This window comes from Mixophyes fleayi, chromosome 7, assembly GCF_038048845.1.
Source record: "Mixophyes fleayi isolate aMixFle1 chromosome 7, aMixFle1.hap1, whole genome shotgun sequence".
NCBI classification, from domain to species: Eukaryota; Metazoa; Chordata; class Amphibia; order Anura; family Limnodynastidae; genus Mixophyes; species Mixophyes fleayi.
The window spans coordinates 82,279,161-82,295,139 of record NC_134408.1 but is presented as its reverse complement, the minus strand read 5'-3'; the positions used below and the strand labels follow the sequence as shown (position 1 = coordinate 82,295,139).

The window sequence follows — 15,979 nt, the reverse complement described above, 5'->3', positions numbered from 1 at the left end:
AAAAGTATCTAACATGTAATACACTATGCAACCAAATATATATCTATGCATACATACAAATTCTAATACATCACTATCTATAATTTATAGGAAGTATGTAGAAACGTATTTTGGTACTTAGCCTTCCAGGCCTAAGCAATAGGGGGAGAACTCTGTCAGCAGCTATGGTAGCTTCAGAAGGAGCGGATTTGTCTATTTCCCAGGCAGATATGGTGCCTTGGACGAATCCACTTTGTTCTGCAGACGGGGGAGTTCTGTTACTTAACTCTCCCCGTCTTCTCATGGCTTCTCTGCTTCCTTTTATGAAGCCAATAAGTGCCCCAGGCGATTTACTGCTTCTTTGCTAAGCAGTAATCGTCGCTGTCTTTCCTGCTGGTTGTCTCTGCCTCTCCAGCCTGGGCAGTGTAGCACCAAGTTCCCCCCCTCCTTTTCTGAGGAGGGGACTTGGAATCTTCTAATATGACAGTCACAGGCTGTAAAGAATACCGGCGCCGTTAATCTTAGAATCTTCAGTGTGACAGCGGTTTGTATAAGCCGCTTGTCACCCTGGCGAGAAGCCCAGTAAAAATAAAAACTTTCTCCTGTCAGCGAGAGCCGTTCGGCTCTCAGTCTGACAGTTGCTTCTCTAAACGAGTGTGCTCTGTATGGAACAGAGCACACTCGTACCCAAGATAAAGAAATAAAAGGAAAAAAATAAATTAAAACCCTAACAACAGTGAATAATATTCACTGCTCACAAAAATAAACCCAACTCCTTTGGGCACTCAACAAAAACTGGAAGTACAGGGGAGTTGCAGGGGGAGGGGTCTGTCGGCAGCTCACAGAATTAAAAGTGCCAACTCCCCCTCACACAACCCCCATGGGTAAGCAGTGTCCCCCAGATGGATGAAAGAGAAATAATATTTGTGTCATTCTCAAAACTTTTGGCCATGACTGTGTGTGACCTGTGTTCTGTGCACCAATGTTATATACAGTTAAAGAAATAAACGGATAGTCCGTGGCTATAGCAAGAAAAGTGAAAAAAAACTAAAGCTGTTAGCTAAGTTCTTAAAACTAAATTACATCACAAGCATATACAGTACAACAAATAAGATTGGGGTAATGAAATATTACTAGTTTGTATAGCATAAATTTCACGCATCTTGTATTTTTATTCTGTCTAGCTGATTACATTTTTCCTAAATCACCTGGACAAATGTTTTCTATTTTAAATTATGCATTTATTCCAGATTACTTACCAAGTTCATTTGTAAATTCATTGGATTCTTCTCCGCTTACATTTTTCTCTAAACCTGGAAACTGAAACACTAACATTTAGTACATGGACCCTTAAAATTCAATTCCAGTATCACAAAGTGGCAAACACTGTTTGATGGGTAAGAGCAGGGAATCCATTGGACAAAAGATAGGGGATATGCAATGTAAGGTGGTTTGAAAAACCCCAAGCCATTGTCACGAGCCGCGGCGTCACCTTGACGACCGGGACGTCATTTCCGCTTCCTGCCCGGCTGTTGCCAAGGCAACTGCCGGATGCTTTTCATGTGGCGCTGCGTCCCGGCGGTGCTGGAAGCCGGGCGCATGCGCGCAAATAGTACAGACTGTGGGCTGATTAATGTAATCAGGGGGCTGTGTATGATTCAGAGCTAGGCTCTGATTGGTGGCCTTTTGTATTTAAGGCAGTGAGGTCTGCAGCCTCACTGCCGGTTACAGCTCACTGTTACCAGTTCTCCTTGTTCCTGTCCTGTGAATACTCTGTTGGATGACCTCTTGCCTGGATTTGGACCCTGCCTGTTTCTTGTGACCCAGACCCTTTTGACTTGTACTTTTTTCTTTTTCTGAATGGGGGTCGCGGGGGTGCCGCGATTTTCGGGGGAGGGGGGGCCGCGATTTTTGCGGGAGGGGGGCTGCGGGGTGCCGCGATTTTTCGCACGCGGGGGGGGGGGGGGGAATCGCGGGTGTGCCGCTCGGGGATCACCAGTGTGAGAGAGCCAGGGGGTAGGGGCTGCTGGGGGAGTGGGTGAGAGAGCAAGGGGGTGCTGGGAAAGGGGGTGAAAGCCAAAGGGGAAGGGGGTGCTGGGAGAGGGGGTGAGAGATCCAAAGGGTAAGGGGGTGCTGGGAGAAGGGATGAGATCCAAAGGGGAAGGGGGTGCTGGGAGAGGGGATGAGAGATCCAAAGGGGAAGGGGTTGCTGGGAGAGGGGATGAGAGATCCAAAAGGGAAGGGGGTGCTGGGAGAGGGGATGAGAGATCCAAAGGGGAAGGGGTTGCTGGGAGAGGGGATGAGAGATCCAAAGGGGAAGGGGTTGCTGGGAGAGGGGATGAGAGATCCAAAGGGGAAGGGGGTGCTGGGAGAGGGGATGAGAGATCCGAAAGGGGTGCTGGGAGAGGGGGTGCTGGGAGAGGGGGTGAAAGCCAAAGGGGAAGGGGGTGCTGGGAGAGGGGGTGAGAGAGCCAGGGGGTGCTGGGAGAGGGGATGAGAGATCCAAAGGGGAAGGGGGTGCTGGGAGAGGGGATGAGAGATCCAAAGGGGAAGGGGGTGCTGGGAGAGGGGATGAGAGATCCGAAGGGGTGCTGGGAGAGGGGATGAGAGAGCCGAAGGGGGTGCTGGGAGAGGGGATGAGAGCCAAAGGGGAAGGGTGTGCTGGGAGAGGGGATGAGAGAGCCGCAGGGGGTGCTGGGAAAGGGGATGAGAGAGCCAAAGGGGAAGGGGGAGCTGTGAGAGGGGTGAGAGAGCTTGGGGGTAGGGTGTGCTGGGAGAGGGGTGAGAGAGCCAGGGGGTAGGGAGTGCTGGGAGAGGGGGTGAGACAGCCAGGGGGTAGGGGGTGCTGGGAGAGGGGGTGAGAGAGCCAGGGAGTGCTGGGAGAGGGGTGAGAGAGCCAGGTGGTAGGGGGCACTGGATGAAGGGGTGAGAGAGCCAGGGGGGAAGGGTGTGCAGGAAGAGGGAGTGAGAGAGCCAGGGAGGTAGGGGGTGCAGGAAGAGGGAGTGAGAGAGCCAGGGAGGTAGGGGGTGCAGGAAGAGGGGTGAAAGAGCCAGGGAGGTAGGGGGTGCAGGAAGAGGGGTGAGAAAGCCAGGGGGTAGAGGGTGCAGGAAGACGTGTGAGAGAGCCAGGGAGTAGAAGGTGTAGGAAGACGTGTGAGTGCCAGGGGGGTAGACAGTGCAGGAAGACGTGTGAGAGTAGCAGGGAAGAAGGTGTTGCAGGAAGACGTGTGAGAGTGCCAGGGGAGAAGGTGGTGCAGGAAGATGTGTGAGAGAGCCAGGGGAGAAGGTGGAGCAGGGGGTTAAGTGAGAGGGACAAAGGAAAAGATGGTGTAGCGGCATAGGTAAAAGAAAGTGTAAAGGGAGAGACATCTTAAGAATGGTAATGTCAGGGATACAGCCCTCATAAAACACAAGTAGTAATGAAGAATAGGACTGCACAGAGGGGACAATTCACTTATATTTTCCATACCCCCGCTTCTAAATTTCCGCTTCGACCACTGCCCTCTGTTCCTGCTCCCGACTGCCTGTGAGCTGACAGCTGCTGATCCCTCCTCGCCCAGCGCACCCAGTAGGAGAACAGAACACAGGATGCCATAATCAGGTAAGTTCAAATATTTTCTCGTGTGCAATGTGTTTTTAACCATCCTTTCTTGAACTGGGGGCACTACTGTGTATCCAATGATGTTTAAAACACTATGTATTGCTCATTATTGCGCTGTAATGTTTCTTGCATCTTTATCTGTACAAAGATTTTTAATTAAGAGGAAAAAACATTGCTTGTCATAAATTTTATCTGATTGTGTCAATATATCTATTTATGTTTGCATTGTAAATGGTGTATTAAGCTGCTCCTGGGACTCACACTCAGTATCTGATATGCTCTACAATTTTTATTTGTGAATAAGTTTTTGTCTGGGCACTACTAATGATTTGTGGGCACTACTATGGCATAATGTTATTTGGGGACACTATTATGGCATAATATGACCTTGGGGCACTTCGATGTGGCATAATATGAACTGGGCGCAATATGGTGTGGCAAAATATGAACTTCTGCCATATTATCTTCTCTGACATTTTGCTGTAGATGGAAATACTTTTAATGTGGCTGTGTGGGTTCAAATGATCATTCAATAGTTATGTTGTTTTTTTTAGATATATGTTAGAGTTTTATTTCATGTGGAATGATTCATGAAAATTCTTCCATTACTATTTAATTGAGGGAAAAGGGTACCTGTTACCTATATGTGTGTATGTATTCTGTTGTTGCTATCTTGTGGGAGATTTGAAAAAAGCAAAACATTGGTTTCCTACAGTGGCGCCTGTATAATTGGTGGTATTGCTGTAGTATGGGGTGGCGTGGTGGCGGCAATGTTCTAGTGTGTTTGGGGCTTAGTATTGTTAATAAGTAGGAGAGGGTATTGCTGTAATGTGGGGTTGATGCTGGTTGCTGTAATGTGGGGGGTGATGCTGGATGCTGTAATGTGGGGGGTGATGCGGGATGCTGTAATGTGGGGGTTGATGCCGGATGTTGTAATGTGGGGGGTGATGCCGGATGCTGTAATGTGGGGGGTGATGCCGGATGCTGTAATGTGGGAGGTGATGCTGGATGCTGTAATGTGGGAGGTGATGCTGGACGCTGTAATGTGGGGGGTCATGCTGGATGCTGTAATGTGGGGGGTGATGCCGGTTGTTGTAATGTGGGGTATGATGCCAGTTGCTGTAATGTGGGGGTGATTGATGTAATATGAGTGTGTGTGCGGGGTTATTTATTGCTGTAATTTGGGTACTAATAATATTATTGTCATGGTATTTATTGATGTAATTGGGGTGCTAACAATGTAATGTTGAGGGTCATTAGGAGAAATAAATACCCCCCTCACACACACACACACTCATACTACATCATATTGTACAGCACCAGCAACGCGCACTGCGCCAGCATCAGTGCGCAACAATATAGTGCATGGAGCTCACAACACGTGGGCCTGTGTGCTATAAATGCCAGGGCTGATTTTTAGTCCCAGTCCGGCCCTGGAAGAGGTTAACTGTGGACAATGTTTAAGTGACTGTCTACTGCTCACTTCAAGAATTCAGGGTGTGCAAAAGAGAGACAAATACTGTGAGAGAACCTTATTTGACCAAGCCTCAAGTTCAAGGACATGCCTGCATGAAGTACTCTCAGTGTGCTATTTCTCCAAATCAAGTGGAAGAAGAGCCAATCCAAGAAAGACTGTGTGCCATTCCCCTAAAAGTTGGGGAACAAATAGCCAGGATGTAAGTTATTTTCTACTTTAAAGAGCAGGTGGCGACGACAGAGAGTTGCAAAGAGTGGAGCCACTGAAGTGGCTCCCAAAACTGAACATCGCTGATCAGTTGACGAGGAGTCAATACAGCAGAAAAAAAAACCTAAATATAAGACAGTCACAGCCAGTGTAGGTCAGTACCTAAAGATTTCTATGCTAAGCCTGAGAAGCAAACAGAAAAAGGTTGGAAAAGACTAAGGGCTAGATTTACTAAGCTGCGGGTTTGAAAAAGTGGGGATGTTGCCTATAGCAACCAATCAGATTCTAGCATTCATTTATTTAGTACCTTCTACTAAATGATAGCTAGAATCTGATTGGTTGCTATAGGTAACATCCCACTTTTTCAAACCCGCAGCTTAGTAAATCTAGCCCTAAAAGTGCTTGTGGAAAAGAACAAGAAAAGTCAGCGGTGAGGAAAATATACTGTACAAGTAGAGCTTATATAGGCCCAGACGCAAAGACCCAGTACCATAGGAGGATTTGCGGAGCTACTCTTTGAAGAACGGATATTGCTAAAAGACAGAAGCTGCAGCTGTTAGAGCTAGAACTAGATAACGAGGATAGCTGCATTGATAATCTGTCTTGGAAACAATTCTGAGAAACTGTATATCAATGAGGCTTTTCCTGCTAGAAAGGAGTTGGGTAAAGGGAATAATGGTGCTATATCTATCAGGGAGCCCTCACCTCCAAGTGCAGAGTAGAATCAAGCAGCTGGTCTGGATCAACATTGACAAAATGCCAGAGGCCAAGGTCACAACTGGTTTTAGAAAGGCCTGCTTACTAAAATTCAAAAGTCAAACCGATGACACTAGATCAAGTGGTCCTAGTAAGGTAATGATTTGTTTATTATTGTAAAGTTTGGATTTGCAATGGTATGGAATCCTCTATCTAAACTTTTGGGAAGGGGACATCTAACTTTTTGGAATGGGGTCCCTCCGAAAACTGGACCTGATATTAGATTTTATATATGGTTGAAGTTTATGGTTAAAGTTGTATCCATCTTTTACAACAAGGGATAGGGTCCTGTAAACCATCAGGTTTTCCTTAGGTCTACTTGCTGGTCCTGCTGGGTTATGCTGGTTGTTATAAACTATGAGAATGTTGATACCTTCTTTTATAAAGATGACTCTCTACATTACAATTAGTAGAGGGTTTTTGTTTTCATTCTAAACTCCCTCTAATTGGTGTTTAAGATATGGTTAATAAAAAATAAATGTTTCTTCATTCATTGGGGCCCAATAGTTTTTTCATTTCATTTGCTTCTGTTTCTCTCATTTAGGCTACGAAGACACCATCAGACCTGTTAAGTTACAGATAACTATCATGGCAACTAAACTTGCAGAGAGGCATGAATGTCACCTTAATGGTCATGAATGTTTCTTTTTTTTCCCTGTGTATAGTGGACCTTGGGGGCATTCCAGATACCTGCTATTTCCACAGCAAAAAGGATTTTATTTGATTAATTGCATGATATTTCTTAAGTTTAACCTGATAATAACTTTCAGTGCAGTATGAAGCTGGAGTGAATTTGTGATTTTAAAAGTGATCAGACTCGCCCTATAACACCTGACGGTTACATTTTTAGAGTACTTTTGAAAACTGGTGCCAGTTATTAACCTTGGAAGCCCCCCTGCAGATTCACAACTGGTATGACTAAGCCCCTATAAAATTAAACGGACGGACATCAAAAGTGTAGAATGTATGCTACTCCCCAAAATATACCTAGTGTTGGTAAAGTGAAACTTTGGAGACGATCCTACTTCTTCCAAAACTGAAGTAATTACCATACATGCTTAGATATGTACAGTATGTCTTTTGCTGCTCCTTACCTTTTTTCCAAGGTCATGTTTTATCACTTCCTGGACCAAAACATCAGCTAGAGTTTTGAAATCTGTGAGAAACTTTTTATTCTTTTCATCTTCTTTTTTTTCTTCAATTAAGAGATGGAAAAGGGTTTCTTCCTGCCGACATGCTCGAGCAATACATGCAGCTTTCTCAGAAACACGTAACAGCTCGTGGAGTACCTCAGACATATTTCAGATTGCCCTTTAACTGTGAAAACAGAATATATCATTACCACGCAAGCTGAATTACAAAAAACTAAACCTAACTAAAACTAAAACTGTAATCATCCTTGCAGTAAATAAATGCCGAAATCACTAGACAAGTTAAATGTAACACTTTCTGGCTTATTTAATAATATTGTACAACTGCGCTGTATTGCATACCAAATAAACAGGCAATCTGATAAGTTGATATATGTTACAACCTTTGTATCCACATTATTACTTTTTATTTATGACATAATATGCAGTCGTGTACAGTAAAATAAGTTGCCATCTATAGAAGTATTTTACCAGTCCCTAATGATGTTAGAATGGCATGGGTCAAATACTATTTGGAACATACCTTCCTGGCAGCTGGCAGCTACAAGCTCTCCTCCAGTTACTTTAACATCTCTGATGTCAATGTCTACCAAGTCTCCCGATAGCCGCATAAATACTAACTATTAATTTTTATGTTTCCCACCTCTCTCCAACAACTTCTCTCCCCAATTTCTACATTCTTCTCTCCGGACACGGCAGTACCTCATTTTCACCAACCCTAGCAACAGCCTTGGAGCAAATGGCTCCATCTACTCTTCACAATACGTATTGACTTCAATGTCAGTCATGGCACACTAAAGTAACAAGAAATCTTCAAAAACTCTCTTGCAAAGCAGAGCGTCATTGGCATAAATCTTGCACCACATCTTTAGAAATTCTCTGGACACTGCCAAACAAACATACTTCTAATCTCTCATCTCTGCTCAGGCTTCTAACCCCAAACACCTTTTTAACACATTTAAATCTCTTTTGAACCCTCCCACCCCAAACCATCAGACTACTATCAGTCTCCACAAGCTTGATTACTTCTTCAAGGACAAGATCGATAAGATCCAACTTAAAATGGCATCTTCCTTGAGAAACAAACCGCTCAATTCCTTCCCAACACCCTCCCTCTACCACCCTCTCTTTATTTGATCATACAAATGAAGATGAAGTACTAATCTCCTCTTATATTCCTACTCTACCACCTGTTCTCTTGAGCCTATACTCTCACAAATCAGTAGATCCGCTTCTCCTGTGCTCATCCCAATCCTAACTAAAATCTGTAATCTCTCTCTCTACTGGTATTTTTCAGTCATTATTCAAACAGGCAGTGATTACTCCTATTCTAAAAAACTAAATTCTGGCCCAAATTCTCTCTCAAATTACAATCCCATCTCTCAGCTCGCATGCCCCTCCAAGCTTCTTGTGGGAATTGTTTACATTCTCCTCATACACTTTCTTTTCTTACACAACCTAGTCGACTCTCTTCAGTCAGGCTTTCGTTCCCAACAATCCACAGGGACTACACTGACTAAGATGGTCAATGATTTGATTATTGCTAAATATAAAGGCCTTACTTGCGTCTAATTTGTCAGGCGCCATCCCTGCTTACCTGCCTCGTCACACGGAGAGAAGCCCGCCTCCACTGTCGGGTCGGCGTGCCCATTGCCTAGCAATGGGATATGATCTCCAACTTCCTCTCTGCCGGCCTGCACAGCCGTTGGTCTCATGCAGCAAATCCCAAACCTGCTGGTATACTTCCGTGGTTCCTTGGCCAGTTGCACCAACTGCTGGTAAGCAGCTGGCATCAAATTCCTAGCATGGCCATGACAAAATTCTCCATAATCTCTCTGCTGTATTAGACACTGTTGGCCACTCACTTCTCATACAAATGCTACAATCCCTAGGTCTTTAGAATACTGTCCAATCCTGGTTCTCATCCTACTCATCTAATCACTCTTTCAGTGTTAGCTCTCTGGATCCACCTCCTCTCCGCTTCCTTTATCAGTTGGAGTACCACAAGGCTCAGTCCTTGGTCCTCTGCTCTACCCTATCTATACCACTTCTCTTTGAAAACTAATAAGCTCCTTTGGATTTAAGTATCATCTCTATGTGGATGTTTTCCAAATTAATCTATCCACTCCTAATCTCTCACCAACTGTGTTGGCCCGTGTCAATGACTCAACTCAAACTTTCGAAAACAGAATTAATAATAATATTACCACCAGCCAAAAGAAGTTACCTACCTGACATTTCTATTTCTGTTGTCAACATGACAACAAATCCTACCCCACAAGCTCACTGACTAGGTGTGATCCTTTGAACTATCCTTTGTTCCCCACATCGGACATATGTCTAATCATGTTAAATATACTTCAAAAAATATTTCCAGAATACGGACATATCTCATACACAACATTGCAAAAATGTTAAATTCATGCACTCATCATCTCCAGCATTGTCTATTGCAATTACATACAAAGATTGAGTTTGAGGTGACAGCCAAGATGAAATCAAGCTCTCACCCCTACAATCTATTTTACACACAGTGTTTAGATTGATTTTCCTTGCAAATCGTTCATCCACTGCTCATCGACCCAGTCAATTTATAGATTGGTTGTCTGCTTTTCACAGAATCCAATCTAAAATTCCTCTAAAATACGAGGCCATCAACAAAACTGCACCAACATACATCTGCAAACTTGTCTCAAAATATCTCCCAACTTGACATCTCCATTCTGCACAAGATCTGGGTCATCTCATTACCTGCTCCTATTTCTGGTTAAAGGACTTTTTGGGGGCTACACCCACTTTGTTGAATTCCCTCACTTGAACTATTAGACTTTCCTCTGGTCTACAAACCTTCAAGCTTTCTCTGAAAAATCACCTCTTCAGGCAAGCTCATAAAATTCCTCAACCACTCTTTACACAGTTCACACAAAACAACAAAATGTTGACCAACAATGCTGTGTGACTGGATCATATAGCCCACTAAGCACTTTTTACTCTTTCAATCTGGCTGGAATAATATGCACTATATAGTACTTAAATTCCATGGTTCATATTTAAACATTTCAATGTTGGGGTTCAGAGGTCTTATATTTACCTGCATACATGCACAACATTAAATAGATACAATTCAGCAATTTTTTAAAAATTTTTTTTTTTAGTTATTACTGATATAATCTGATCCCACAAGAACAGTTAATTGACTTATTGTTTATGCAATTATTCATATTTTATTTCTAAAAATGTGGATTGTATAACAGTCTGGACCCGATATAGTTAGTATAGTCTAACTAACATTGAAAGGGTCACTAAACTTAAAAAAGAAGAAGTTAATCCAAAATGAAAAGGCCTCTTGTAACATCAATGATATGTAAATATCTCTACAGTATTTAAGAGGCTGTCAACTTTTTGAAAATCTCCTCTTATTTCTTCTTGCTCCCCCGTGTACAAAATGCAGGGGTCTCTCCCCCAGGACTACCCCCCCCCCCCCCCCCATGAGTCTGGAGCCACCAAGCATTTATCAGACTGGAGAGAGGTAAAAATAAGAAACGGTTGTTCAAAAGTGGGTCTTAAAGAATGTTTGATGTCTTGTTATTTACTTCACTGTAGGCTATTGTATTTCCATCTTCCCCTATATCTCTTACTAGGCCTATGTCATCAGCCATTTAGGACATCAATGCCATGGACACAACACCCTGGACCCCTTATCAAAAATTCCAATTAGGAGAAAGGTGTTGCTGGTCATGGTCATCATCCCAAGGCCCCAGGTCTGCTCTTCTGATCATCTGCATGGCCCAGTGCATGTGCAGTGAAGCCCTTTTTGGGCTTTCAGTTCCTCATGTTCATGTCCCGGGACTCTTGTTTTACTCAATTATAAAGAAAAAGTAACGAGATAAAAGCTATTTGAATATTAAAGAAATCCTCCCTCTATCCTAATATGGTTAACATGTCTCCTGCTCCTAATTAAATATACATATATGGAGAAAGTCTTGACATGGCTAAATCCCTCCAAACTCATTGGCATCATGATCATCTACTCCAGAAGTATATTCACTCCCTCCTCTACAATGCAGTTTATTAGGTATAGCTATGTAGAGTAATAGCTAGTTGTCCCCCCAGCCTTAATTTATTGGGGCATGGACTCAAAGTATCAACTGTGCCAGCACAGAACTACTAGCCCATGGCAAGTCCCATCTCATTCCAATTGGATTGAGATTTGGGACTAGAATTACCGAAGGGCAGTGGGTTAAAGCTGCTTGTTTCAGACAGATTTTCCTTGGTTTCAAAACCTTTGTATTTATTAAAGTCCAAACTGCCTTCAATTCAGCCTGTCCACTAAGTAAGAATTCTTCATAATCTTTGATATGTAATCTGCGCTCTTAACTTTAAGGAAGGACTTTAATATGTTCTGGAGGTGGGGTGGGGGATATGCTGCAGGAAGTCGACTCATTCCGGCAGCTCTGGCTTTAACTAATCCTTGAATGATGTAAAAAAGGCTGCCTATTGTGAATTTGGACCAACCCCTTCATCAACTTTTTAATTTCCTCCTATTTCTGGTCTTAAATAGGTAATGGGAGTAAGGACATCCATTGTAGTGCATTTGTATTAAATTCTGTTTTTATTCCATTTGTAGAATTGTGCCTATATATGTGCTTTAAGGGTTCATACCCACTTTTGTTTTATTTTTTTTCAAAATGCATTTTACGTGTTATTAACATTTATATAATCAGGACTGACATGTTACCATACTGGTATTTACCAAAAATACAACAGAATCTATTACAAAAAATGAGAACAACTGATTTGCACTGCATTTTCAAACACAATTGTTTTAATGTTAGACAAGTTTTTTTAAAATGCTACTTTTTCCATTCTTTGCACTTACTGCAAGCAAATGCACAGGGAAGCATACACTGAGCTCTAAAAAAAAAAGTAAAATGCCAGTGAGCAAGAGGGCTAATGGTACAAAAGAACTATTTATGGACACCTGCAAAGAAATAACAAGCAATTGTGTGGGTGGAATGAGCTGCTAAACTGGAAATACACCCTAATATATGTAACTTCCATCTCCTGAAACTCATAAAAATTTCTTTTTTTGGCATGTGGTTGAAACAGAAAGTACATTCCTGAACCTAGCTTGCATTTAGGTAGGAATACTGTCATTCACAAAGTTCCTCCCATCACTAGGTGTAAAAAAAATTGATATCCTGCAGTTGCTGCAGTCTTGCCTATATTATTATTATTATCATCATTTATTTGTTGGGCGCCACAGGGTTTTCGCAGTGCCTTACATAATACGAACAGTAGACCATACAGGGTAAACATCACAGAACAATAAACACTAAGTACCAATGCTTCGGAAACTCCGGGCAGACATATGGAGTGAGGGCGGAGCAGAAGAGTCAGTATGAAGACAGGAGGGGAGAGGGGCCCTGCTCATACGAGCTTACATCCTAAGGGAGGGAGGACAAAACAGGCACGAAGGGAGGCAGTGATGCAATGGAGAAAAAGGGACCAGGGGAGAGGAGGGAGAACAAGCAGAGTGGATGAGGGGTTAAGTGGATGGCTGGTAGGCTTTCAGGAACAGGTGAGTTTTGAGTGCCCGTTTGAAGGAGCACAGATTGGGAGCGAGACGGATGGAGCGAGGGAGGTCATTCCAGTGCAGGGGGGCAGCTTGGGAAAAGTCTTGGACTCGGGAGTGGGAAGAGGTAATGAGAGTGGAGGAGAGGCGACGGTCGTTTGCCGAGCGCAGGGAGCGAGCGGGAGTATGAATGGTAAGGAGGTTAGAGATGTAGGGGGCAGTAGACTGGGAGAGAGCTTTGTAAGTGGTAGTAAGGAGTTTAAAGAGGATTCTGTAAGGGAAAGGGAGCCAGTGTAAGGCCTGGTAGAGAGGGGAGGCAGAGGAGGAGCGACGTGAGAGAAAGATAAGTCTGCATTGAGTACAGATCGGAGCGGGGCGAGATGGGAGAGAGGGAGGCCAGTGAGGAGGAGGTTGCAGTAGTCCAGGCGGGAGATGATGAGTGCATGGATGGTTTTGGTGGTGTCTTGTGAGAGGAAGGGTCGGATGCGGGCGATGTTGCGCAGTTGGAAGCGACAGGCTTGAGCAAGGGATTGGGCGTGGGGGGCAAAAGAGAGAGAGGAGTCAAGGGTGACACCCAGGCAACGGAGTTGGATGACAGATGAGATGGTAGTGTTGTTAACAACGATTGAGAGGTTGTGGTGAGAGGGGAGTCTGGAAGGAGGAAAGACTATGAGTTCCGTTTTGGAGATGTTAATTTTGAGAAAGCGTGAGGACATCCAGGAGGAGATGGCAGAGAGGCAGTCAGATACACGAGAGAGGAGGGTGGACGAGAGATCAGGAGAGGAGATGTAGAGTTGAATGTCGTCAGCATAAAGGTGATACTGAAGACCAAAGGAGGAGATGAGCGCACCAAGGGAGGAAGTGTAGAGCGAAAAGAGAAGGGAGCCGAGAACGGAGCCCTGGGGGACTCCTACTTGGAGGGGCGTGGGGGTGGTGGAAGAGCTGGACGTGGAGACAGAGAAGGTGCGGTTAGCAAGGTAAGAGCAGAACCAGGCATGGACAGAACCAGAGAGGCCTAGAGAGAGAAGAGTTTGCAGGGGGTGGTCAACGGTGTCAAAGGCTGCGGAGAGGTCGAGGAGGATAAGTAAGGAGAAATGACCCTTGGATTTGGCTGATAGGAGGTCATTGGTGACTTTAGCCAGGGCAGTTTCAGTGGAGTGGAGGGGGCGGTAACCAGATTGGAGAGGGTCGAGGAGGGAATTGTCTGAGAGGTATCTGGTGAGACGACAGCAGACTAACCGCTCAAGAAGTTTGGAGGCATAGGGGAGAAGAGAGATAGGACGATAATTGGCGACGGAGGAGGGGTCGAGGTTGGGTTTTTTGAGGATAGGAGAGATGAGAGCGTATTTGAATGAGGAGGGTACAACATCAGAGGAGAGTGATAGGTTGAAGAGGTGTGCCAGGTAGGAGCAGGCAGTGGGAGAGAGAGAGCGAAGGAGGTTAGAGGGGATTGGATCAAGAGGACAGGTGGAGGGAGGAGAGGAAAGAATGAGGGAGCGAACTTCATCGCCTGTAGTGGGGCTGAAGGAGCTCCAGAGTTGTTTGTTAGAGGGAGGTGAAGCAGTAATGGCAGCGGGAGAGGGGTTGGAGGAGGAGATGTTGAGTCTGATGGCTTCAATTTTGGAGGAGAAAAAAGTGGCGAAGTCATCAGCTGAGAGGGAGAGAGGGACCGGAGGGGGGGGGGGAGAAAGGAGGGAGTTAAAGGTGGCGAAGAGACAACGGGGATTAGAGGACTGAAGGGAAATGAGGGATTTAAAGAAGGTTTGTTTAGCCAGGGAGAGGGCAGAGCAGAATGAGGAGAGGATAAATTTAAAGTGAAGGAAGTCAGCCAGGGAGCGAGATTTCCTCCAGAGGCGTTCTGCAGTGCGAGAGCACTTTTTAAGGAAGCGGGTGACTTTGGAGTGCCATGGTTGGGGGATGAGACAGCGTCGGCGGATGGGAGAGGCAGGGGCGACAGCGTCAAGTGCAGTAGTGAGGGAGTGGTTGTAGAGACAGGATGCCTGGTCAGGGCAAGTCAGGGAGGTAAGGGGAGAGAGGAGAGAATCAAGAGTGGAGGAGAAGGAGATGGGGTCGATTGCATCAAGGTTGCGTCTGGTGAGGGTGGCTTTAGGCGGGGGGGGGAGCAGGGGAGGAGGACAGAGTGAAAGAGAGGAGATGGTGGTCAGAGAGTGGGTAGGGAGAGATGGAGAAGTCTGAGAGATCGCAGAGATGCGAGAAGACAAGGTCGAGGGAGTGACCAAGATGGTGGGTGGGGGAGGAGGTCCACTGGGTGAGACCAAGGGAGGAGGAGAGGAAGAGAAGTCTGATAATGGCAGGGTCTGAGCAGTTGTCGATGGGGATGTTGAAGTCCCCGAGTATGACGGAGGGAAGGTCAGAGGAAAGGTAGTGGGGGAGTCAGGCGGCGAAGTTATCCAGGAACAGGGAGGTAGGGCCAGGGGGGGCGGTAGATGACGGAGACCCGGAGATGGATGGGGGAGAAAAGACGAATGGAGTGAACTTCAAAGGAGGAGAAAGAGAGTGAAGGTACAGTGGGAATGACCCGAAAAGTACAGCAGGGGGATAGGAGAAGTCCCACTCCGCCACCAGGACGTTCGTCCGGTCTGGTAGAGTGGGTGAAGGAGAGGCCACCATAGGAGAGGGCGGCGGGTGAGGTGGTGTCAGAGGGAGTGAGCCAGGTTTCAGTGATGGCGAGAAGGTTAAGAGAGTTGGAGACGAAGAGGTCGTGGATGGAGGTCAGTTTGTTACGGATGGACCTTGAGTTCCAGAGGGCACAGGAGAAAGGGAGGGAAGGATGAGGGGAGATGTGGATAAGATTGTCGGGGTTGCTGGAGCGAGGGGATGGGTGTGAGTCGGACCGGTGAAGGGGGCTGGGAGAGAGGTTGAAGGAGTGAGGGGGGGGATGGGATCGTGCGAGAGGGACAGGTGGTGGTGGCCCGGGGAGAGGATAGGTATAGGAAAGGAGCGGGGCGGCATATTGAGATATGGGGGACGGGAGTGAGAGAGACGAGGCAGCAGGGGCCGGAGGAGAAAATTGAGCTAGGTAAAAAGGGCAGCAGAGGCTGGAGGAGAATTAGGCTAGGTCAAGTTGAGACTGACGGGACAAAGAAAGGCAGCACGTAGGAGAGTAGAGGATTAAGGAGCGGAGTGAAACAGAAGGGCAGTAGCAATACAATGAAGACAAAGCAAAGTGGGGAAGAGCAGCGGTAAATCAATGGTACAATGTGTAGTGGAGG

General features: G+C 45.5%; 1 protein-coding gene across 4 annotated transcripts in view; it reads right to left on the bottom strand.

Moving 5' to 3' along the window:
* The window catches only part of INPP1 (inositol polyphosphate-1-phosphatase), a 74,469-nt gene that overhangs the window by 33,641 nt on the left and 24,849 nt on the right, over positions 1-15,979 (bottom strand). For all 4 annotated transcript variants that reach the window (XM_075180048.1, XM_075180045.1, XM_075180047.1 and 1 more), the window contains exons 2-3: positions 7,115-7,337; positions 1,239-1,299 (exon numbers count right to left, since the gene is read on the bottom strand). In XM_075180048.1, coding sequence (XP_075036149.1) covers positions 1,239-1,299; positions 7,115-7,318 — 265 coding nt within the window. In that variant the 5' untranslated portion in view covers positions 7,319-7,337. The remainder of the gene's footprint in view (positions 1-1,238; positions 1,300-7,114; positions 7,338-15,979) is intronic.